General features: G+C 40.6%; 1 protein-coding gene across 1 annotated transcript; it reads left to right on the forward strand.

Annotated features, from left to right (window-relative positions):
- Positions 1-967: 967 nt before the first annotated feature.
- On the forward strand, positions 968-23,644 carry clptm1 (CLPTM1 regulator of GABA type A receptor forward trafficking). Its single transcript, XM_076282450.1, has 14 exons — positions 968-1,045; positions 5,182-5,300; positions 12,425-12,548; positions 12,885-13,037; positions 13,209-13,326; positions 13,662-13,747; positions 15,246-15,366; positions 15,462-15,706; positions 19,038-19,131; positions 19,413-19,603; positions 19,717-19,812; positions 19,901-20,036; positions 20,298-20,465; positions 22,334-23,644. The coding sequence occupies exons 1-14, from the start codon at positions 992-994 to the stop codon at positions 22,513-22,515; spliced, it is 1,887 nt and encodes a 628-aa protein (XP_076138565.1). The 5' UTR covers positions 968-991; the 3' UTR covers positions 22,516-23,644.
- The last annotated feature ends 80 nt before the right edge of the window (positions 23,645-23,724 follow it).

Below are 23,724 nucleotides of genomic sequence, written 5' to 3' on the forward strand. Positions count from 1 at the left end.
ACTCTGTAATGCATATATTTTTATGTATCCTTATAGTGCCACTGCCCTTCATGGATTCTTTGACATATAAACATATGAAACTGAAGATGTAGAAGTTTAAGTTCTATGTCATCTTTCCACATTTTAGTACATTACCACTCAGACAATGGAGATGACCCCCCCCCCCCCCCCCACACACACACACCTGTTTTCAGACATTTACTAATAAGCTGAGTTTTAATACACTATAGACTATCCATTTTCATACACTATAGACTATCCATTTTAATATACTATAGACTATCCATCTGTTTTTGCCTTCAATCAATACATTGTAAGCCCAGGGTTTTGTTTAAAAAGTAAAAAAAGAGGCAGGCTGTATAACATTAGTCAAAAGATGCCTTGCCAGGCCTATGCCTGTGGTTTTACAATTCGCCACTTGGTGTCACTGTTTGGAAACGATTGGATGATCACAGAAGAGTGACCTTACAGACCAGCTTTTGAACATCTGGACTAATGAGTGAGAGAGGGAGATTTCAAAACTTGTGTTTGGCAGGCTGACTGATGCAATTGCCATGTATCTCATTACACTTGGCACTAAGCATACGGGTTTCTTTCACCGTTTTTATAGACATATCATTTTTATGAGACAAAGACTTTTCATAGCCTAGATGTGCTGAGTCAATGGATTGTAGACCAGGCCTACATGAGCTGCGTGAGCTTTAATGTTATTTTGGTGCGTTCGAGAAGGCTAGATTGCTAGGCTGATCTACTGCCTTTTCACACTACAATTTCTACTATTTCTAGGATGCAAATAACCATGGTAATCTTTTTACAATCAAGTCAGTGCTTAAGGATGTAAGAATTTGAGCATACTTGCAGACTTTCTGATGAAGGGAAGGTGCACTTTAAACTACAAAAATGGCCACCAAGTAAATGTATCGTTTCATCGCAATCTCACGCGAGGCATGTGATTACATATCACCAGCAGTGTGCGACAGAGACAGGTAAGATGGCGGCGCAGGAGAACGAATCCACTGATCAAACTGCCGTTAGCAACGGCGAGGTAAGGGAATAATTTAAGTACACCACAGTCTATACACGAACATACGAGGCTCTCTGAATAGACATATATTTGGGTCTGCCATTGGCATTTATCTCTGTCGAAATGTTCTCACACTTGCCAAAACACATTGCAGCTAACGTTAGGATGGAAAGCCGGGTTGTGTGTGACCCCACGGAGTAGGCTTGGGGTAACAGAAGATTTCATTTTCACTTTGATATCGTATGAATTAATAATATATATGTAGTCGATAGACTGCTAAACGGGTTACCCACTTTATTGCTCGGTATCTGGGTTACGAAAACTGCCTGCCACTATTTTTACTCGAATAGTCATGTGAGAGTAAGTCCACTGGCTAGCTAGTTAGCTGATAGCTGATTTAGCATGGTCGCCACAAGACCAGGATGACTTGAATTTTGTACGTTTTAAATCCTAGTTAGACTAGCCTATAAGCTAACTTAGCAAGGCTATCGTTATCATCAGATGGCGTGTCCTTTTCATTTAGTCATTATATTTGTTCTGGACAATCCGCTATAATTGATATCAAACTCATTTATTACCTCTAGCTACATCAGAGCTATAACGCCAGTCCTACATTTTCCAGACGTGACAAATGGAGCAATAATGGCAGAATTCTGATTAATGACTTAACATTTGTGAGCTGAGAAGCTACGAGGCTAGATGCTAGGTAACTTTGCTGTCTGGCTTTGTTGCCCCATTGGATATTTACAGTAGGTTGGCTAGATAAGTAATTGATTACTTTAAAACATTTCTAGCACTTCGGTGATGTCTTGTATCTGGTTTGGTTTGATAACTTAATTGCCAACTAGTCTTAAGACGCAGGTTTGCAATCCTGCAGTAGTTGATGATGATGTAGTTTTGGGCAGAGATGGTGCTGATTTCAAACATTTTCTTTTCTTAAAAGGTACTCATAGTAAAAGTAAGTCATTACTTTAGACTTGAGTAGTGTTAACACTGAATAACGTTAACACCTCACAATCCGTATGCCTCCACATACCAAAATCAAAGCGAGACACTGTTCTCAGTAATCTTGGGAACCTGGCACACCAGATTAAACCAGAAGTAACAAGCCTAGGTGTCATCTTAGATACAGAGTTAGGATTTAAGCCCCATATCAGTAAAGTTACCAAGGCAGCTTATTTCCACCTAAGAAACATTGCCAAAGTGCTGCCCTTTTTTTAACTCAACAAGATGCAGAAAAACTAATCCATTGCTTTATCACTAGTAGGTTAGACTACTGCAATGCACTTTTTACTGGTCTCCCAAAAAAGCATATAAAGAAATTGGAACTCATCCAGAACTCTGCTGCTACACTTTTAACTAAGACCAAGAGGATGCACATCACCCCTGTGTTAGCTGAACTGCACTGGCTCCCTGGTCTCCTGTATAATTGATTTTAAGGTTATGTTAATTACTTACAAAGCTCTGAATTGCATAGCACCTCCATATATATCTGAGCTTTTAATATCTTATCAACCACAAAGGAAACTGCACAAAGAAAAGCTGCTTTTATCCAGTATGCACCAAAGCAGAACACCCTGCCTCTGTACATCAAACAGGCGAGTTCGGTGAATATCTTTAAAAAAGACCTGAAAGCACACCTGTATATGAGAGCTTTTAGTTAGCTCATTTTATCTTGTAGACTACTTTTTCTGCAGCCAGCCAGAAGCAGATGGGCTCCCCCTATTAAGTTGGGGTCTGCTCAACGGTTTCTTCTGGAAATATGGGAGCTTTTTCTTGCCACTGTTGCTATATGGCATGCTTGTAGGGGGTTAAGGGTTAAAGTGTAACTCCGGCAGAAATTGACCCCAGGGTCTTTTTCTACATTAAATGAGCCGTGGAGACAGTGTTTTTCGTTGATCAACCACTACAGAGCTTGCCCCGGTATACTCTATAGCTAAGGGCGGTGAGCCCAAACGCTTCCCAAATAGCATTTTTTAACCAGTAATATTGTTCAAAACAGCACCAAACCTCGTCAGCTGCTTGCTCAGGGTTGTACTGTCACGTTTGGTTAATCTATTATTCGTGCTGAGGTTGGAGGAGCTGGTAGGGGGACAGTTGGTAAGCTTCGGGTTCGCTAACTACGTAAAAACGTGCTGCTTCGTTTTATGTGTAGGGACCCTGAGCAAGTTACTGACGAGGTTTGGTGCTGTTTTAAACAATATTACTGGTTAAAAAATGCTATTTGGGAAGCGTTTGGCTCACCGCCCTTAGCTAATCCACTGTTTGCGATTTGGACTATAGCGTATACCGGTGCAAGCTCTGTGGTGGTTGATCAACGAAAAATACTGTCTCCACAGCTTATTTGATGTGTTTTAATGCAGAAAAAGACCCTGGGGTCAGTTTTTCGCTGGAGTTACACTTTAAAGGCTGACAGTTTTCCAGTCATTGTGTTCCTTAAACGTCTGTATATAATTCATATAATCACAACAAATACTAAGGACCTCACTGCTGTATTTGCTTAGTATATATGTTGGATCATAAATGGCCACAGCAATGAAGAGGAATGAATGACTGAAGAACTTGCAGGAAATTGTTGGTATTTATTGGGGTCCGCAAGACGGGCCACAATTATTAATACTATTATTTTCTTCTCTATTGTGTTAAATATACCAAATGTAAAGCACTTTGAGCTGCATTCTGTGTATGAAAAGTGCTATACAAATAAAGCTTTTTATTATTGTTATTATTACTGTTATTATAATACTAGGGAGTCTTCAACTGTGTTCGATTCATTCTTATTTGGCGTTACACTCATAACTGAATTGTCAGAATAAAATCATAGTGTTTTGTGTTCTAGTCACCCTAACCAGTCTTACTGGATATGCTCCATGCTTTCTGCCCATCTGGTGATCATGAACATTCCAGTGTCAAGCCAAACTCGGCCCAAGTGTTGTTTCCATTGATCTGTTGAAGATGTCCTTGAAAAAGTGTCACACACAGCCTACAGTTCTAGCAGAGACTGATGACCAATCATCTGAACTAACCATGCTATGTTGGCTTAACGTAACATGTTAAAATGCAACCACTAATTGTGGTTTACTCTTGCATCTCTTGAGTGCTTGGCCCCTGACTCCGTAGTCTTGTTGTAGACTTGTGATTATTTACTTACCATAATTTCTCACTTATTAATCAAGGTTTATACATTGATTTTCTAAAAGTTCCAGCTATGGGGTCAATACACAGGGTTGTCTTTACATGGGAATGTGATTCTTTTCTTCATATCATTTTCTTCATATCATTTTCTTCGTATAATTAAAGCGTCGTCTTATTTTTATATATTGGGTATCGTGGTTTATACACGGATGAGGTCAGTACAGAGTTTTGCAGTCCTGCAGTTTATGCACAATGCGCTAATACACAGGAAAGTTCCATAGCTTCATTCAAATGAATGTAAATGTGTCATTAAGTACCATTGGTCTTAATCTGCAGAAATACTTTATATGCAATACCATTTAAATACTAAACTGAAAATGAAGTTCTGCACACTGAGCTACATCAAAGCCCATTTTCCCTCGGAATTACTCTTTAACCAAACCCTAGAAAAATAACAAACCATATAACTAACCAGATGCTGGAAAAATAGTAGGATGGGGTTTTGACCAGCTTCAGTGCGGCTGCAGTTAGTACGACATACTAGGTACTTTGTAACCTGACATAGCCATGCTCAAAATTGTATTCAGAATTTGAGTCTGGAATTGGAGCATTGGGACATAATTATGGGGTGTGTTTCAACCAATACATTGGATAGAAGATCTCTGCACCAGGGTTGTGCACAATTCGAATCACAATTCTGCTTCCTGTTTGCTATATAAATTGAAATGCAAGTGAAATTCAAGAATTGAATTGGAATTTAAGAGCCAGTTTCAACTCAATTCTGGAATTTTGCACAAGCCTGCTCTGCACGCAATTGGACAGACCTTACCAATCAGAGCAACGAAATAGCCTACCCTGATTCCTGTACAGCCAACGCATCCTTCTTTTTGCCATTTGTGAATGTTAATTAATCATAATCATCAGTCTCCACTACCTGTTATGAGGATTACAAGGTATGTGGTTTAAAAACGTACCTATATTGTACGTGTGCAGTTCTCCGTCTAACAGCGTTTGTTCTGCAGGTGAGCAGTAATGGCGGGGCTGCTGCTGACCAGGTCGCACAGACGGCTGAAGCTGGACAGGATCCCCAGCCGCAGCCGGCTCCGAACGCGTGGCAAGTCATCAAGGGTGTTCTCTTCAGGTGAGTCTAGTCAAGAATGTGCACATTCACTTTCTTTCACCTGGCAGGTGAAAGATTTATCAGTAGGCTTATATAGTTCATACTCAGTAAACATTTTCACGCTTGATTTCAAGCTCGCCATTTCGTTATAGTCCTCAGGGGCTGCTCTAAATATCTGTCAGGATATCAGCTTTGGAGTCATTGGAATGGTTATGTCAGTTTTTCTGGGGCTAATGGTGGTCGTTTCCGGCCAATCTTTACCTGTTCAATCAGCGAACAGGTGAAGTAGGAAGTAACATTAGAAATCTAAAGCTGGACCAATGATTTCAAAGTTAGGGCCCGTTGCGATGCAAGTGTTGCAAATGTTTCCCAATTGATAGTTGCCAGACTATGCACTTTGAAAGATTTTAGTCTACTAAAACATGGTACTGATATTAAATTGTCCTTCTAAGTGTTAACCCTTACATGACAACCATTCTGCAATGTTTCCAACCACAATTTTACATTTTCAAGGTGAATAGGGGATTTCACCTTTTTGATGGACCTATTTAGTAGAAATGAAATCATATAATACTAGTGTGTGTTGAGCACACTACGCCACTATGAGTTAGGGGCTTAGGGGTGTAACGGTACACAAAAATCACGGTTTGATGTGTACCTCCGTTTTAAAGTCATGTTTGGTTCATTTTTGGTACAGTAAGCCTGTAGGTACTGCTAACCTAAAATTCACTGACAATATGGCTGATTAGGGTTGGGTATCGTTTCAATTTGAACGATTCCAATTCCGATTTCTTATTTCGATTCCGGTTCCTAACGATTCTCGATTCCGATTTTTTTTAAAGGCAGGGTCAAAAAAAGTTTAGGATATTTTAAATGAGCTAGCTAACCAACGGTCTTTCTCAGGGTATCTGCACATTTTCCAAGTGCAAATTTAAAGACTTTTAAGACCTTTTCAAGACATCTAAATGAAAATTAAGACTATACCACGGCAAAAAGATATATAAGACTGTTTAATGCAATAGTTTTTTTTTCCTACTAATTTTAACCCCCACCCCATTTTGGATGTCTACAGAAGTTACCAAAAATATTTTGGCGAAAGAAAATAATTGTGTGTGAATTACCTTCACAGCTATAAATGCCCAATTTTAGGGTCTGGACTGCTTGCTTTTGAAGCTGGCTGTACTGTACATATTTGGTTTTGCTTACTGCTGAGGCTGTTCTTCACCTGTGTCTGTAGTAGCCTAGGGCTACTTGCCAAAGACATGTGCACTGGACTGGATTCCCTTAAATATTTTTTTCAAAGTTAACTAAGCTATTTACATATTTTAATAAGCCTACTTTATATAATTTACTATGTGCATCTATTGTCCATATGCAGCACAGCAAATTAAAGTTAATCCACTACTTTACATTTTGCATACCAGTTGTATCTAAACCAACCAAAGCTTGACTGAAACATTGTAAAACCATTGACTTGTTTTAAATTAATTAAGAGACAGGTCCTCTTCGCATGATCCTGCTGAAAACTGCTGGTTTCATCTCAAGCACGCACATTATGAACGCACGTATTTTTATGTAGCAGTCGCCGACATTCAAAACATATGCGGTTATATTTCACAACTTTTGCTAAGTAGGCCTAGCCTACTGGGAAACGCTGGCAAGCAAGCTGCTGGCAGATATTACAGGTAGGCTATTATAACTTAGACAGATATTTTCTTCCCTAGGCTAGGCCAGCAACACACGCTGGAAAGATGCAAACAGATCAACTTAACATACCGGTATACAGTATTTCCTCCTGATTGCGAAGCACTGCACATAATTTCACCAGCAGTCTTCGCGTCCATAGTTTGTGAAACGATGCTGCGTCCGAGCAAAGACTTTAGATGCCAAGCGCAACTCCAAAAAGGAGAACAAATAAACGTCCGGCTTGAGGCTGCGCCGGACGCCGGACAGGGCTTTTAAAACCCATATGTCCGGCCTAAATTCGAACATATGGCCAACCTATCGCTAACTGGCTTACCAACTCTTTCTCCCGCTCATTCTACCGTAGGCTCCCTCATTCCACGTAGGCTACCCTGTCTATCTCTCAGGCCTCAGCTACACCACGAAAACGCCAGGCATATTATTTTGTACATAGGCCTACTGTATTATTACCGTTTTCACACCTTTAACCAAACCCGTGAAAAACATCTTCACTCTGTAACCACTACACTTCCTCCCGTAGCCTAATAGCCTATCACGTATACAATTGCGTTTTAAATACACGAAACTGGATGGAGACATCACTCGCTCTCTTGCACTCGCTGGCGGTCCCATTCGCACATTTAATACCTCTCTTTCGAAAATTCAGTTGTAGCCTATTTAAGACTTTTTAAGGATCCTCGGGAACCCTGCTTTCTGAATGAAATAGTCTGACCTTCTCCATGAATTTTAATTCTATTAACTATGCGCTTCTTCGTTGGTGTTCAGACGTTTCTTCTTCCTGTCGGCAGACTGGGAATCGAAAGTAGGAATCGAAATTTAAACTTTTGAACGATTCCGGGAAAATCGCAAAGATAGTCCCGGTTCCAACCAATACTCGATATTCGATACCCAAGCCTATTGCTGATGCACAACGGGAATAGTTTTTTGAAAAGGTGTCAAATGTTTTGACGTTAATTGACTAAACGGACATGGTTTGCTTTTTAATGGCCCTCATATGAAATGTGTGTATGACAAAACAGGCGTAGGACAGGCATATGCTCATTTCCATGCAAAGCATGCCACTTATCAATTTGAACGTGAGCGGTGGCTACGCTCTCAACTCGTGTACGCAAGTTTCTGAGGTGGCATAGCACAGTGCAGCAGTAAATCGGCAGAGGATTGGAAAGTTGAAGAGTTGAATTCATGGGATATCTTGGACTTTTCCAAGAAAGACTTTTCCTGCACATTTGTAGCTTACTTGCCATAATGTAGCCTGTTATGTTGACACATTTGATAGCTTAGGATAGCCAGAGGCTATGTGGAGAGAATTATTTTCTCTTTGGCAACAGTCATAAATTAATTTTTATTATTTTCAAAGGGCAATTGGCAGTGTCATAATGTTGTAATGAAATAATTTGTAGTATGATGTGTTTTCTCTGCGAAAATAAAGTGTATTGCGCTTAAAGGAATTATCCGGAGTAAAATGCACTTTAGATCGATTTACGGATGATTGGGGGTACATACGTTGAGTTGACATCAAAATCATGTCATTCGGATGTGTTTTGAGAAAGTTCGATTGTACCGTTTTCAGTCAAAACTCGTAGCCTGGAAGTGAGCAGGGCATATCAATTTTGCCGCTACAAAACGCTATTTTTATACCTCTTCTACAGTTCCAAACAACATAACACTTACGTGGTAGTGAGTAGAGGGTCCCTAAAGCCAAACCGAAGTATCCCGAGGTCTTTATGTGGTCGGATAGAGAGTCCAGAATGAATTTCATCAAGCCAGTACCTTTCCGGAAATGTTGCCATCTTTGCTGCCATCTTCAGGGGAAAGTCCGTAGGAGTCGATTGCTGAGTGCGTTGTAACACGCTCTGGAAATTCACAATTTCGTCACCGTTTAAAAAAAAAAAAAAAAACATAGCCCAGTCCATACAACTTCATTTCAATTTCTTCTACAGTTCCAAACAACATAACACTTACGTGGTAGTGAGTAGAGGGTCCCTAAAGCCAAACCGAAGTATCCCGAGGTCTTTATGTGGTCGGATAGAGAGTCCAGAATGAATTTCATCAAGCCAGTACCTTTCCGGAAATGTTGCCATCTTTGCTGCCATCTTCAGGGGAAAGTCCGTAGGAGTCGATTGCTGAGTGTGTTGTAACACGCTCTGGAAATTCACAATTTCGTCACCGTTTAAAAAAAAAAAAAAAAACATAGCCCAGTCCATACAACTTCATTTCAATTTCTTCTACAGTTCCAAACAACATAACACTTACGTGGTAGTGAGTAGAGGGTCCCTAAAGCCAAACCGAAGTATCCCGAGGTCTTTATGTGGTCGGATAGAGAGTCCAGAATGAATTTCATCAAGCCAGTACCTTTCCGGAAATGTTGCCATCTTTGCTGCCATCTTCAGGGGAAAGTCCGTAGGAGTCGATTGCTGAGTGTGTTGTAACACGCTCTGGAAATTCACAATTTCGTCACCGTTTAAAAAAAAAAAAAAAAAAAACATAGTCCAGTCCATACAACTTCATTTCAATTTCGAAAGAAATACTGGACTATGTTTCTTTTTTTTTTTTTAAAACGGCGACGAAATTGTGAATTTCCAGAGCGTGTTACAACCAGGGCTTTGAACCGGTTCAAGGAACGAAAACGAAAACCGGGAACTTTTTGTATTTTACAGGGAACAGAAACGAAACCGGAAACTTTATTATTTTTTATGTTCTGGAACAGGAACACATGGTAACCGGTTAATACCGGTTTTATTTCGTTCTTCAAAGTTTTCATTGCCTAATTAACTAAAAAAAAAAAAAAAGTAATTATTTTCCTGCACACGTTACCATGACGGCTGAGGTTCACTTCCTGTGTGACATCACATCAGACATTCGCTGACTGAATGGAGAGAGAGCGGTGGATTACAAAATCTCCACTCCACATCTTAAATAAGTGGTAAATTACGATCCATCGTTAATTAAAACGCTCATTCCAAACACAATATCAATAGCTATATTTGTCGACTCCACGTTAATGATGGACTAGCGAACATTAGCCGTACTGGATGGCCTTTTCCCCCGACATTTGGAATTTGTTGTTGCCCGAGTGGCATAACCACGTGTCTTAATAATGTCGTTACGTTTGTGTGGAAATTTTCTCTTTTAACAATAAACTACACATTTGAAATAATTGTAGGCCTATTTAATTATTGTTATTAATAATATAATTATTATTATGTAATAATGGTTGTAATATTATTACATTTGGTTTAAGCTGGATGAGAAAGATGTGACATAATTCTATAGCATTAAACAGCTGACCGGAACGAAATTAACCGTTCCGGGAACAGTATTTTTTTGTTCTAACCGGTTCGGGAACGTCAATTTATTGGTGGAACTCGTAACCGGAAACGTTATAATTCCGTTTCTGTTCGGAACGAACCGATTGGGGAAAAAAAAATCGGTTCAAAGCCCTGGTTACAACACACTCAGCAGTCGACTCCTACGGACTTTCCCCTGAAGATGGCAGCAAAGATGGCAACATTTCCGGAAAAGTACTGGCTTGATGAAATTAATTCTGGACTCTCTATCCGACCACATAAAGACCTCGGGATACTTCGGTTTGGCTTTAGGGACCCTCTACTCACTACCACGTAAGTGTTATGTTGTTTGGAACTGTAGAAGAGGTATAAAAATAGCGTTTTGTAGCTGCGAAATTGATATGCCCTGCTCACTTCCAGGCTACGAGTTTTGACTGAAAACGGTACAATCGAACTTTCTCAAAACACATCCGAATGACATGATTTTGATGTCAACTCAACGTATGTACCCCCAATCATCCGTAAATCGATCTAAAGTGCATTTTACTCCAGATAATTTCTTTAAATCACTATACTTTCCCGCCTTTCTTGATGACCCCTTTCTAGCTGTCAAACTTAACAAAGTTCAGCTGGACTTGCAACGTCACTGTGGCTATCTCGAGGTCACAAATGTTTCTCTTTTGGACGTATAATGCACCTCAATGTCGTAAATTCTAGGGGCGAGGCCTTTAAAACGAGCTTATAAAGTGGCGTGATATTTAAATCATGTTTGTTTCCAGCCGCTACATTTATCAACACACATTTATCAACCACACACTGGAATGGGATTGATACGAAAGTTTCATGAATCACACGTGAGCCCTGTCGTAAGATGATTTCTGCTGATTTCGTAAGCTGGTTTCTACGCTCGGTTGATAAATGAGGGCCATTATGTTTGTGTGGGAACTCGAATTTGAAATATGGTCGGCAAGCAAAGAACCCTACTGTCGATTACTGTTATTTGTAAAACTGCATTTACATGTAGTACATTCCGTACGCACCTGTATTGAACCTAACTTCCTGTACCTAAACGGTTCGGTACAAATACGTGTACCTTTATACCCCTAACTGAGGTAAATGGCTGAGAAATACACTACCAGTCAAAAGTTTGGGTACACTTTACCATTTATGTGTCTGTCTAACTATTTTTACATCATAGAGCAAAACTATGAAATGATACACATAGCTTGGCTATTTGCGTGTCACTAATGACCACATTCTGTATTGCGTGCAATGAGTTTTTGAGCCAAGAATGGAGATTGCTTGAAGTTTATTCATGCATCCAAAGTTGCGTGTTTGTTATGAGGTATTGATGAACTGTTTATCATGATTCATAACATTCATATTTAACACCCTGGCCTACTATCAAGATTGTTAGAAAGCTTCTGTTTATGGACACAGTGGATTAGGTGTTTCATTTATGGATAACACATAGCCAAAGAATAACAGCTAGCCAGTTATAATCTGGTTAGTCTCTGCTCTGCCGCTTATTACTCTTAGATTTTTCATCATTAGTAATGGCTGTATGTTTACGTGGTGCATTTCAGAGGTGTTGGCACTATATCATGTCAGAAACATCCAGGTCACTAGCTGAAGCCTTGATTTTATATTTAGGAGTGCAGGGCTGTTTGCTGTTGTAATTGGTGTCAGGGGAAAGGCTCCCTTGACAGAATGCAATTCAGAATATGTTGCACTGTGTTGCGACATGGTCCAAGGGAATGGATGTTTCCTATGTCTTATGAATACAAAACAACATTTAGGATAGGAAATGAAGCCACTGTGGTGGTGGTTTGTGCGTTTACCTAGAACACGTTTCTGGACTTTGGATCTACTTCATTTACTACAGTCTCCATTCTCCTGTGAATGATTATTCCTCCTTTGGCACTCTCCTCAAAACAGTGAACTTACAATTCAACAGTGCCCAACAATGTGCCTAAAAACAGATATTCCTATCTGATTCAGTCTTAAAACTGACTGCAGATTCATTGACTGCACTGCATTGTCTGCACAATGTCATACGTCTTTGTTGTGATAACAGTTTATCCTCAAATTGAATGTTGAAGCTTGGCATTGTTATACCCTTAACATTCCTGACATTCTACACCCCCTCCATAGGATCTTTATCATATGGGCCATCAGTAGCTGGTTCCGTCGAGGCCCTTCAACTCCAGATCCCAACACTCCGGCTGGGGCACCAAGAGTCCCCAGCCGTAACCTTTTCCCCAAGGATACGCTAATGGTAGGCTGACCCACCAGGACTTTATTTTAAAGGAAAACTCTGGCAATTTTTCATAAATGTCATGATTTTAGCATGATTTTCATGATTTTAAAAATGGCTGGCTGCTCTAGCTGTTAGCTGCAGCAACTCGAGCTAGGTTGCACAAGTCCCCCCCCCCCCCCCCACCCCCCCACCCCCCGTATCTACAGTACTCGGGTGACCTCAAGAAACAGAGATCTATGTCAAATATTGAGTTATCTTTTAAGCATCCTTGCTTACAAACAAAACTGTCCTTGACATACTGCCATCATAAAAAGAGAAGACTCTCTGACTCTGCTCTGATTCTTTTCATTTTAGGATCTCTATGTATATCTCTCTAAAGATGAGATATTTACGGAATTCAACGACACACAATCATTATTCTGGTTCCAGCAAGATCTAGTCTATGGAGACTGGAGTACAGGAGACCAAGGGTGCTATGAACATGACAAGGAACTGGATATACCAGAGGTAAGGGGGGGAGGGGGTACATGCTCTTTGCATACGGGTCTGACCAGAAAAACTGGAATATTTATCAGAGTTCTATCTATACCTATCAGCTTTCTTTTATTGTGAGGTGTTGACTGAGATGATATTTAAACACACCTCTGATATGGTTGTTACTTGACCTTTCTGTTACAGAGTCTCCAGCAGAATGGCTCTCTCTATATTCATATCTACTTCACCAAAAGTGGCTTTCATCCAGACCCCAAGCGCAAGGGCCAGTATCGCAGGCTGGCCACTGTCCATTCCTCTCGAAGTAAGTCGGCGCTCTTCACTCAAGCAAGGATCCTTACTTAGAGTTACTCTGTGAGTCATGGTTCTAAAGAGTAAGTCTCCTAACCTAAACCAACCTGGTCATGGCAACCACTAATTAAATTAGTGCTTGTCCTGAGTCAGCAAAGCCTAATGGAGAAGCTGTCCCAAAGATCAGCATGCAAATTAACAATGACCTAGTCTTTTGAGTGCCATAAAGTCATCCACTGGAGATGGGGAATAAAGAGACAAGATATGCATCTTTGTTTAGCTTGGCTACAAAAGTAAACATTTTTCAGAAATGTTCAAGAAGTAAAATCTGACCCAATCAAATTTCAGTGCTGAATAAGTTCAAGCGGAGGAAGTTTCTCAAGACCAAGAATCTCTTGACTGGAGAGACAGAAGCAGATCCAGAAATGATAAAAGTAAGTAAAAGCCGACTTTACGCTTGAAAGAGCAACTTGCAGGTTGATTTCAAAATTGAATTTATACTTCATCTTGTCTGAAAATATCTTTTTAAAAATGTATATGCACAAATTAATGTTTTACAAAATCTACGGACAGTAATTCAGAAGAAAGCTTATCCGTTTTAAGCAGGTTCCTAAATGTCCTAAATGCCCCTACTGGGGGCAGCCGTGGCCTACTGGTTAGGGCTTTGGGCTTGTAACCGAAGGGTTGCTGGTTCGATCCCCGACCCAGTAGGAAAAATGTGGGTGGGTAAAGTGGTTGAGCACTGCTCTCCCATGCCCACATCCACCGCTGAAGTGTCCTTGAGCAAGGCACCTAACCCCTCACTGTTCCTCTAGTGCCGCTGTAGCAGGCAGCTCACTGCTCCGGGTTAGTGTGTTCACTGTGTGTAGGCGGGTTCACGGGTAGTAGGCTCACTGTGTGTTCACTGTGTGCTGTGTGTGATTCACTAATTCACGGATTGGGATAATTGCAGAGACCAAATTTCCCTCACGGGATCAAAAGAGTATATATACTTACTTACTTACTTATATGCTTCTCCCGCCCACAAAAGCGTAAAATTACATAGGAGAAGGTAAACATCTTAAATTGACGTGAGTTGACCATATTCAGAATTTTAACACAATATTGCGAATATGGTGTTTACATGAGTTGTTAATAAAATGTCATCCCTTTTACATGTCACACAGCATATTCTGACTTTATCAAAGTTCTAAACATTCATTTCGTGAGTGTTTCCACTGTGTGTGTTCAGATACCTGCAAGTATTGTTATATTGTCTTTGTTACATATTTGCGCTGACATTGACTTTTCCGCCAGAAGGTCGTGACTGAAGAAATATGGGCAATAAGTTTGACGTTATTTGCCATGTTGCCCAATTGCTGTAAAATATATTGAATATTCCAATAGGACTTTAAATGAAGACAATCTACATGGATGTTTGATCAACAGCAACGTTAATTTATTTAACAATATCAAGAAGTCAATAGACACAAACACAGCGTTAGCCACCTTTTATTACTAAGTCACTCACCAAAAAACTTCTTTCCTCTGCCGGTCATTCTTTTCCCTGTTCTCTTCCTGGCCCTGATCTTGCCTAGGTGGCTCATAATTATAGGGTTGTGGCCCTTCACAGGCATTTTCGTTATTTATAATCTCCTTTGTGTCTGTGTTAGGATCCACACCATTCATTGAACTTGACCTGTTTACCCTCTGGTACCTCCCTTCCGGTTATTGGCTTATAGATGTGGGAGTTATTTTCTCACAATTTTCTCAGAATATGTTTCTAGGGTAGTTATACATTTTTTTTCTTTCCGAGACTATGAACTCTAAACTATGCTTTTATAGGGATTTCCAACCTGCAAGTTGCTCTTTAAGTTCAGAGTCCTTATGATGAGAATATTTCCCTGATGGTGTTATCATTTTAAACAATGTCTTGATTGGTCTTGTTCCCAGCGTGCAGAGAGCCACGGACCTGTGGAGATCATTTCCCATTGGCACCCCAACCTTACCATCAACATGGTGGACGACCACACAGCATGGGTCAAAGGGTCTGTTCCCCCACCTCTTGACCAGCGTAAGCCTCTCCACATCTGCATGCCTCAATTACCTCCACACAGTTGCTTCTCTGCTCCTAAGACTCAACACCCTCCATGTCCGCGTTTATTACAGATGTGAAGTTTGATGCAGTCAGTGGAGACTATTACCCCATAGTCTACTTCAATGACTACTGGAACCTGCAGAAAGACTACTACCCCATCAACGAGACCCTGGAAAAGTTGCCCCTGCGCCTCACATACTGCCCACTGTCCCTGTGGCGTTGGCAGCTGTATGCCGCCCAGAATGCCCGTTCTCCATGGAACTTCCTGGGCGAGGAGACCTACGACCAGTCCGACGAGGACCAAGATTCTGTAAAGGTAGAGTACGATTAGAGGTAGCTGATGATGGGTGATGATGAAGATTTGGGTGGTTTAGACGGCTTGAGGTATTTTTAGGCATTTGTCCTGTGCATTAGAACTTCAGTAGGCCTTTACTGATTACCCACTGGCACTTGAGGTTGGCACACAGGTTTTCTAACAACTTTGAATATGTTGCATGCAACAATTTCAGTTAAAAACTTGACAACCTTGACAAAATGTCAAAAATGCCCATGGCCAGGTCTACTAACCTCATAATGTCACGTTGTAGAGGTGATTGTCACTGTAGAGTTAAAACCAATCATGTAGTTTGTAGTAAGCCCCTTGGTTAACAATAATGATCCTATCTGCTAACGGTTAGTGAAATCTTCTGCAAGGTTTCTAGCCAGGCTTGCATATGCACAACATTTTCAACCTTTCTGTCAGCAGCCTCATTGAGTCACCAAATGTCATCTTTACACTAGTCTAATATACAAATCATGATTCTAAAAAATATATGGGGAAAAAATATTCAAACATTTTTCTAGTGCCTTTGTTGCTTTCTTTTTTTGACTTAACTCACACCCACTACAAAAGAGCACCTGTTTGAAGTGATTACTGACTGTACAGGTGCTGGTCATAGAATATCATCAAAATGTTGATTTAATTATATGTCAGTAATTTCATTCAAAAAGTGAATGAATATATTCTATTCATTCATTACACACAGACTGATATATTTCAAATGTTTATTTCTTTTAATTTTGATGATCATACCTGACAACTAAAGAAAATCCCAAATTCAGTATCTCAGAAAATTAGAATATTACTTAAGACCAAGGCCAACTGAAAAGTATGATCATGAAAACTGCGAACATATACAGCACTCAATACTTAGTTGGGGCTCCTTTTGCCTGAATTACTGCAGCAAAGCGGCGTGGCATGGAGTCGATCAGTCTGTGGCACTGCTCAGGTGTTATGAGAGCCCAGGTTGCTCTGATAGTGGCCTTCAGCGTCCTGGTAGACGGCTGCGTTGACCCTGGACCTCAGAAAACACAGTGGACCAACACCAGCAGATGACATGGCACCCCAAACCATCACTGACTGTGGAAACTTTACACTGGACTTCAAGCAATGTGGATTCTGTGCCTCTCCTCTCTTCCTCCAGACTCTGGGACCTTGATTTTCAAAGGAAATGCAAAATTTACTTTCATCAGAGAACATAACTTTGGACCACTCAGCAGCAGTCCAGTCTTTAGCCTAGATGAGATGCTTCTGACGCCGTCTCTAGTTCAAGAGTGGCTTGACACAAGGAATGCGACAGCTGAAACCCATGTCTTGCATACGTCTGTGCGTGGTGGTTCTTGAAGCACTGACTCCAGCTACTCCACCTAATTGGAGTTTGTGCGCGTTCACATAAAAGGGGCGGGTTGCAGCACTTTCAATGATGACGCGATCACCTTTATTTTACGGATGAGGAATGCACAATTATTATGACAAGTTATGAGGAATTAAAACCCACTCTACGACAAAAATCAAATACGTCGGCAGTGAACAAAGCAAGGCTGTTGGCAACGTATTGCAGATCGGGTAGCCTAAATGCCTAAAAGTAAAGTTTTATTCCCACATGTTCTTCATGCAACAGATGCAACCCAATTCAGAAGTGGGCATATAGATTACAGTAATAAGGATAATTGAATGTTTAAGTAGCCCCCATTGACTGATTTAGTGTATGCCTAATCCTGTGAACATTTCAGATGCAACACCATTGCCAAACGCACATGGCAGCAGGTGAAAATGAAACACAAAAACATTATTCAGAATAGTAGGTTTATATAGTTATAGCTTGCATTAATATTTCTTAATTATGAAAACATGTAGGCCTAGCTTATAGCATTTACTTAGCCTCTGTTTTATAGCTAACAAGAAAAAGGTGTCTTTGAACACTACTGTAGGAGGAAAGGCACCAGTGTTTTACAGTAGCAGAGGAGTTGGCCATCGCAAATAATAGTGAAAGGCCGATTATGGAGGGGGTTGAGGGAGGCATTCGGTCGGATTCTGGTGCTGTGGAAATGTGCAGCCTTTATGTGCAGGGTACAGTAATATGACATTCAATTCAACAAGTTTGTTAAAATGGTGATTTTTATTAATTAGGCCTACTGTAGGCTATGTCCGATTTATTTTAGGCTATTCTTGCTCCGATGTTCAGCATACTGTAGGCCTATGTCAGATTTATTTTCGGACATACAGTATTCTTGCATCACTGATGGAATACATGAATGTCCACGTACGGGCATTGCTATGAGACGTCTTCCTAGATCATCTTGACAAAGATAACGAATTCCCTCGGCTGACAATCTATATCTTCATAGAGAATATCGTCCGAGTAGGCTATATATATTTTCTGGCGGTCTCTAAAACCCCTCACCCTGCGAAGAGAGTCCCTCACGATTTGCGCTCCAATGTCATCCAGGTACGCCGACATGTCTCGGGAGAAATTGTTAGTGGAGGGGTGGTACTTATAAAGGGTGTGGTTAACGGAAACCTCGGGTTAACCAAGAACATAACCTGGTCGGAGCAGGTTTGAGATGCAGCGTAAATTGCCATGGCAGCATACCTCGGTTAAAACCTATCCACCTTTCGTAGTACGGGTTAATCGGGAAGTTACACAGCACGTGATCAAGTTACTCTCGAAGTTACCCAGATAAGCCAGTAACCCCGCTTCGTAGTACAGGCCCCAGGTCTGGAGAATGTAATATGCAACATGTGCCGTGTCCTTTGGCTAGTTCCTACAGTTGGCCTTTTGCAATCATAGAAATATCTTGGTAAGATATTCAAAGCCAGTCAACGGGTTTAAATGTTGATCTGTATCTACATCAAATTTCCGCACAAGTGCGTTGCTAAAGGTAACTTGAGTGTGCAGAAATCCAGTAGTGAAGTTATACTGTTTTGTGGCAGGCCGCTTTTGTTGTAAATCTTAGCTGATGCCGTCATAATTTACTAGGCTGCGGGAAAGATGATCACGGAGGTAGTCTAATTAACAAACTGTTGCTCATGGCGCTCGGCCGCTTCTCCCATGTGATTCCACTAGCAAAACAACTTACGGTCTCTGCCTTGACCCTGTGGCTGGTGGGCTTTTTCATACAAATATACTTTTTTCACAGCAGCCTCTGTGTCTGTGTTCAATTTAGTGTAGTAGAATCAGAATCTTAATTAATGTCATAATTAACACCTCGGCCTGCCATATATTTCATGTCAAAAATGGCTGCTGTGAAAAAGGTCCATTCTTTTTGGAACGTCTTGTCAGCTCAATGTGTTCTTCTGCAGCTGTTAATAATGAGTCTCTCCACAGGTGGCCTTGTTGGAGACCAATCCCTATCTGTTGGGTGTGACCATTGTTGTCTCCATAGTTCACAGTATCTTTGAGTTCCTGGCTTTCAAAAATGGTGAGTGATTGGTTGGCACTTAAAAGTAAGTTACAGTATGTAAACCTAGTGTATATGTGAAAACATCAGATTTTGTTTCTCCTGTCTACTATTAAAAATTACTAATTCAAAAAATATGCCTTGAAGGAGGTATAACAAATGCATGCTGTTGAGCACACTGCAGGTCAGATTTTTTCTGATTAAGCTAAAAGATGCTTGGTATAACCTAGTATGACTAATTTTGGATATTTCTGGGTGCATTTAGTCAATGACGCGCTCAATCCTCCGCTATGTCTCCTCAGACATCCAATTTTGGAACAGCCGGCAGTCCCTGGAGGGCCTGTCCGTTCGCTCGATCATATTTGGGGTGTTCCAGTCCCTAGTGGTGCTGCTCTACATCCTGGACAACGAGACCAACTTTGTGGTGCAGGTCAGCGTGTTCATTGGCCTGCTCATCGACTTCTGGAAGATCACAAAAGTCATGGACGTCAAAGTGAGTGGTCCTAACGCCTGCTGATAGTGTCGTTGTCATTTCATCTCACTGTTGTGGGAACTGCAAGCTCCCATCACTGGTTCCGGTCTTAAGATGATGTTTGTCATTTCCAGCTGGACAGAGAGAACAAGATTGCTGGAATAATCCCACGACTCGTATTCAAAGACAAGTCCACATATGTGCAGTCATCCACCAAACAATATGATGATGTAAGTACTAGTAAAGAAACCCAGTTGAACTGCACACTCATTTGAGGCAAATGTAATACCCCTTCCTTGCATATTCCTTTTGTCTCAGATGGCTTTCAAGTACCTGTCGTGGTTCCTGTACCCACTCTTTGGGTGCTATGCCGTCTACAGCCTGCTGTACGTGGAGCACAAAGGCTGGTACTCATGGGTACTAAGCATGCTTTATGGCTTCCTGTTAACGTTTGGTGAGTAACCTTTTTTTTTTTTTACAAACAAAACTCAAAACACACCAGAGACATTCATTTTCTAACTTTAATTAAATTGCCTCGTAACCATGAAATGTTAGGTGATCACTTACAAAGAAGAAATATTCTCACAACACAGAATATCATGGAGACTGTTTTTTTGGTGGTGTTTATGTTCATGTAGTTTATAGTTTATTGATGTAGTTTATTGTGAGATTATTCTCATTATATCTGTTCCTTGTGTATTTGCCCTCTCTACAGGTTTCATTACCATGACCCCACAGCTTTTCATTAACTATAAGATGAAATCTGTGGCCCACCTCCCATGGAGGATGCTTACCTATAAGGCACTCAACACTTTCATTGATGACCTGTTTGCCTTCGTCATCAAGATGCCCATGATGTACAGAATAGGATGTCTAAGAGATGGTGAGTGTTAGACAGTATATGCCCAGTGACATTGTAATTATGGCCTATTCTCTTGCCAGGGTTTTTTGTCTGGTTTTCTGAACATTTTTAGGACAGGTTACCTAGTGATTATTGTGTGGTCTTCAGTATGACCTCACTGCCAAGAAGGCAAAAATGGACACAGGATTAGTCCCTTTCGCACCGGAGGGATTTTTGCAGTTCCTAGAACATAATGTTCCTAGAACCCTTTGTTCGGACACGACAGATGTGGGGATTATTAAGTTCTTCTGACCGCAGTTCCCAAAAATGTTCAGCTCCTTTCTCAGGGAAGGATCTTTTTCCTTCGCATAGGAACCCTTCGTTACCTAGGTCTACGTGATTGGTCCAACTCATAAGCCAAACCCACTGTCAAACCTGCATTCACAGCCACGCTGCCTGTGTTAGCAAAATATGCGAAAATATACTACTGTCAAGAGACTTTATTAACAAGGATGGACGGCATGCAGAATGCAATCTACTCTGGTCTCGACCCAAATGGATGCTGAACAGCCTTGTGCAATGGCAGCAACATCTGCTACGCAAACGATACATCACTTTCTGTTGCAATTCAGGCCTGAATGTAGGCCTATACTACACATGGATACAGCTCGCTAATGTTCAAGCTAGTTAAACTTCTCTGTCGTTTCATTTGCCCTGTCCTTGATGTCTGTTTATACTATAAAATAAGGGGGTGGGACATGGAAAAGCAGTTTAAGAAAGATGTTGGGTAAGGGATCGAGTTTTGCCATCTTAACCTATGGAGGCTGACGGGCTGTAGGTCTTTAAGGGCACTTATTTGCATGTGCAGTGGCCTAACCCATGTATAAACATAGTGAAATAACATTTTGTACGGTAGAACTATTATATAAATGGGAACACTTACTGTTCTAGCTATAATAATGGCAGTCATCCATATGCATGATATTTCCATAACCGCGAAGTGGGCTACATGCTTCACAACAAAACCTTTTGGAAATACCATTCATGATTATTGTTGTAAAATATTGAAGTTGTGGGAAGTTTATATGGCTTAAGCTGTATGTTTTATTCATCCCGACCAAGGGACGAATGAAACATTACGCACGTCCCACCTTTGCTTAAATAATTTATGAATGGCTTTGTTCAGAGCTGAAAATACATCTGTATTTGGCAGAGGGCATATGTAGGTTGCTAGTGACAAAATATTAGCTTTCAGTATGGTACGATCTCTGAAAATTAGGTTTGATATAAAAAGTGTTTGAACTGTCCCGGCTCTCCCCTACTTAAAGTTAGTTCCTCGTTTCTTACATTTAGTAGTTTCTTCCTCCACTCCCTTACTGCTGACTGCAATACAGACCATAACGTCTGAAAAATGCTTAACTGTCGGGATATACACAAAGAATCCCCCAAAATATTATATGTAATTGCACACACTATAGGACAACTGGGACAGTTTAGCCACTCATTTCTCCAATTTAGTGCAATAGGCTACTGCTAGTCAGAACACTTAGATGACACCATGTTCTTAACCTGTAACTTAACCTAGTGTAACACGGAAGCAATTCCACTTAAATACCAGATGTTATCTATTACTTCGGTGACACTAAAATCAACCAGCGATGAGATCTCTGGAATAAACCCATTTGCTAAATGACTTTACATTAATCTGTTGACTAACGTTACTGTTAACCAGCATGTTTGCTTGCTCCGACTGATTTTATTACAACTATTTTCCACAGCAAAAAAAATGTATGTGTGCAGCATCAGGATTTGCTTGAAGCGACCGTAGTCAGTGAGGGTCATTCAAATAATGTCCTTAATGTCCAGTCTGCAAAATGATAACATGTTTTTTTTCCCTCCTCCACCAACAGACGTAGTGTTCTTCATCTATCTGTACCAGCGCTGGATCTACAGAGTGGACCCCAACCGTGTCAACGAGTTTGGTACCAGTGGAGTGGACCCAAACAGCAAGGACAGCACGGCGCAGGCCTCTGACAACGGGCCCACGCCCGCCATCACAGAGAAAGCAGAGGAGGAGAAGAAGAATGATTAAGCGCCCACCCAGTTCGCATTCCCCCTTCACCCCCTCATGTGAAGGTGGAGTCCGCTTCAAGGCTAAAATTCTGGTGTCTGTTTGCCAGGGGTGGAAACTGGAGTATATGGTATTCTATAATTGACTGCAAAAACAACAAAAAAAAGAGAAGAAAATTCAGTTCAACTTTGTTATTCTTTCATGTGGGATCCACAGCAAAAGAATCATATTTAATGTAGACTTCCTAATTACTTTTATTTTCCAAAATGTTTCCATATTTTTGCAGTTTAAGTGAAGTAAAAAAATGTGCTGTACTGTTTTACATATTGTTGGGATAGGGATAATGGGGAGGGGATAGGGGTAACTAATGAAATATAGCCCATTTGAGATGGGGAACATAGGGTGATCGCAGTACATATCAGCAAATTATAGAGGAAAAAAAAAACTTGCAAAAAATACAAAGCGTCGAGCAACTTCGCTATTTTTATGTGGATTCCTTGTGCTTTCTTTTTTTCCTCCATTCCATGTGTGAGCGCTGTGTTGTGGGGTACTGGTGAGAAATGCATGAGGTCAAGGGGGGAGTGGACAGGCTCCTGTGCTGGGGTGCAGTAACTGACCTGATCCAAATGCTACTCGCAGAAGATTGTGACTACCCTCATTTTTAAAACAAAATGGTTGATGTTCCAGACTTGAACAAAAAAAAAAAAATAACAGCCTTGTAGGTATTAATATATATTAATATTATTAATAATGATAACATGATTTTTTTTTCTTTGTCACTTTTTTAATGTCCTGAAAAGTGTACAGAATCTCAGCTTGTAAACTTAATTGCATTGATGTCAAAATTGTCTAGCAATAGTTGATATGTCAGTTTCATTGACCAGGAATTTTGATTTTGAAATGTTCCTCTATACGTTCACACTCCATTGCAGGACCATGTTGACCGATAACAGAACAGCCACATTGTTAAGTATCATGAGGGTTGGAAAAAGTTCACCACCCACCATCAGGTGTATAAGAGACAAACTGCTTGTTTTGTCTTGGTTTTATTTTGGTGCCGTAATTATGAATTGATGGAGCTTTTATTTTGGTACATTAAACTTTGATCACTCATGTTTATAGTAAAGCATAAGTGCAGTTTAAAATGTAATGGGTACTTGTTTTTATTTGCCTGTCTCAGTGTTGTGAAAATCATTAAGATCATAGAAGTTCTATGGGTCTTCATGATAT

This window comes from Alosa pseudoharengus, unplaced genomic scaffold (assembly GCF_046254945.1).
Source record: "Alosa pseudoharengus isolate Yale_2024_CS ecotype anadromous, Long Island Sound unplaced genomic scaffold, YU_APseudo_1.1 YU_APseudo_1.1_scf_13, whole genome shotgun sequence".
NCBI lineage: Eukaryota > Metazoa > Chordata > Actinopteri > Clupeiformes > Clupeidae > Alosa > Alosa pseudoharengus.

What these genes read in the sequence shown, in the direction of transcription:
- clptm1 (XM_076282450.1), top strand. Translation starts at nt 992, where the DNA reads ATGGCGGCGCAGGAGAACGAATCCACTGATCAAACTGCCGTTAGCAAC. An exon ending in CAAAAGTCATGGACGTCAAA is followed by an intron (nt 19,604 to 19,716) that starts GTGAGTGGTCCT and finishes TGTCATTTCCAG; the next exon opens with CTGGACAGAGAGAACAAGAT. An exon ending in AATAGGATGTCTAAGAGATG is followed by an intron (nt 20,466 to 22,333) that starts GTGAGTGTTAGA and finishes CTCCACCAACAG; the next exon opens with ACGTAGTGTTCTTCATCTAT.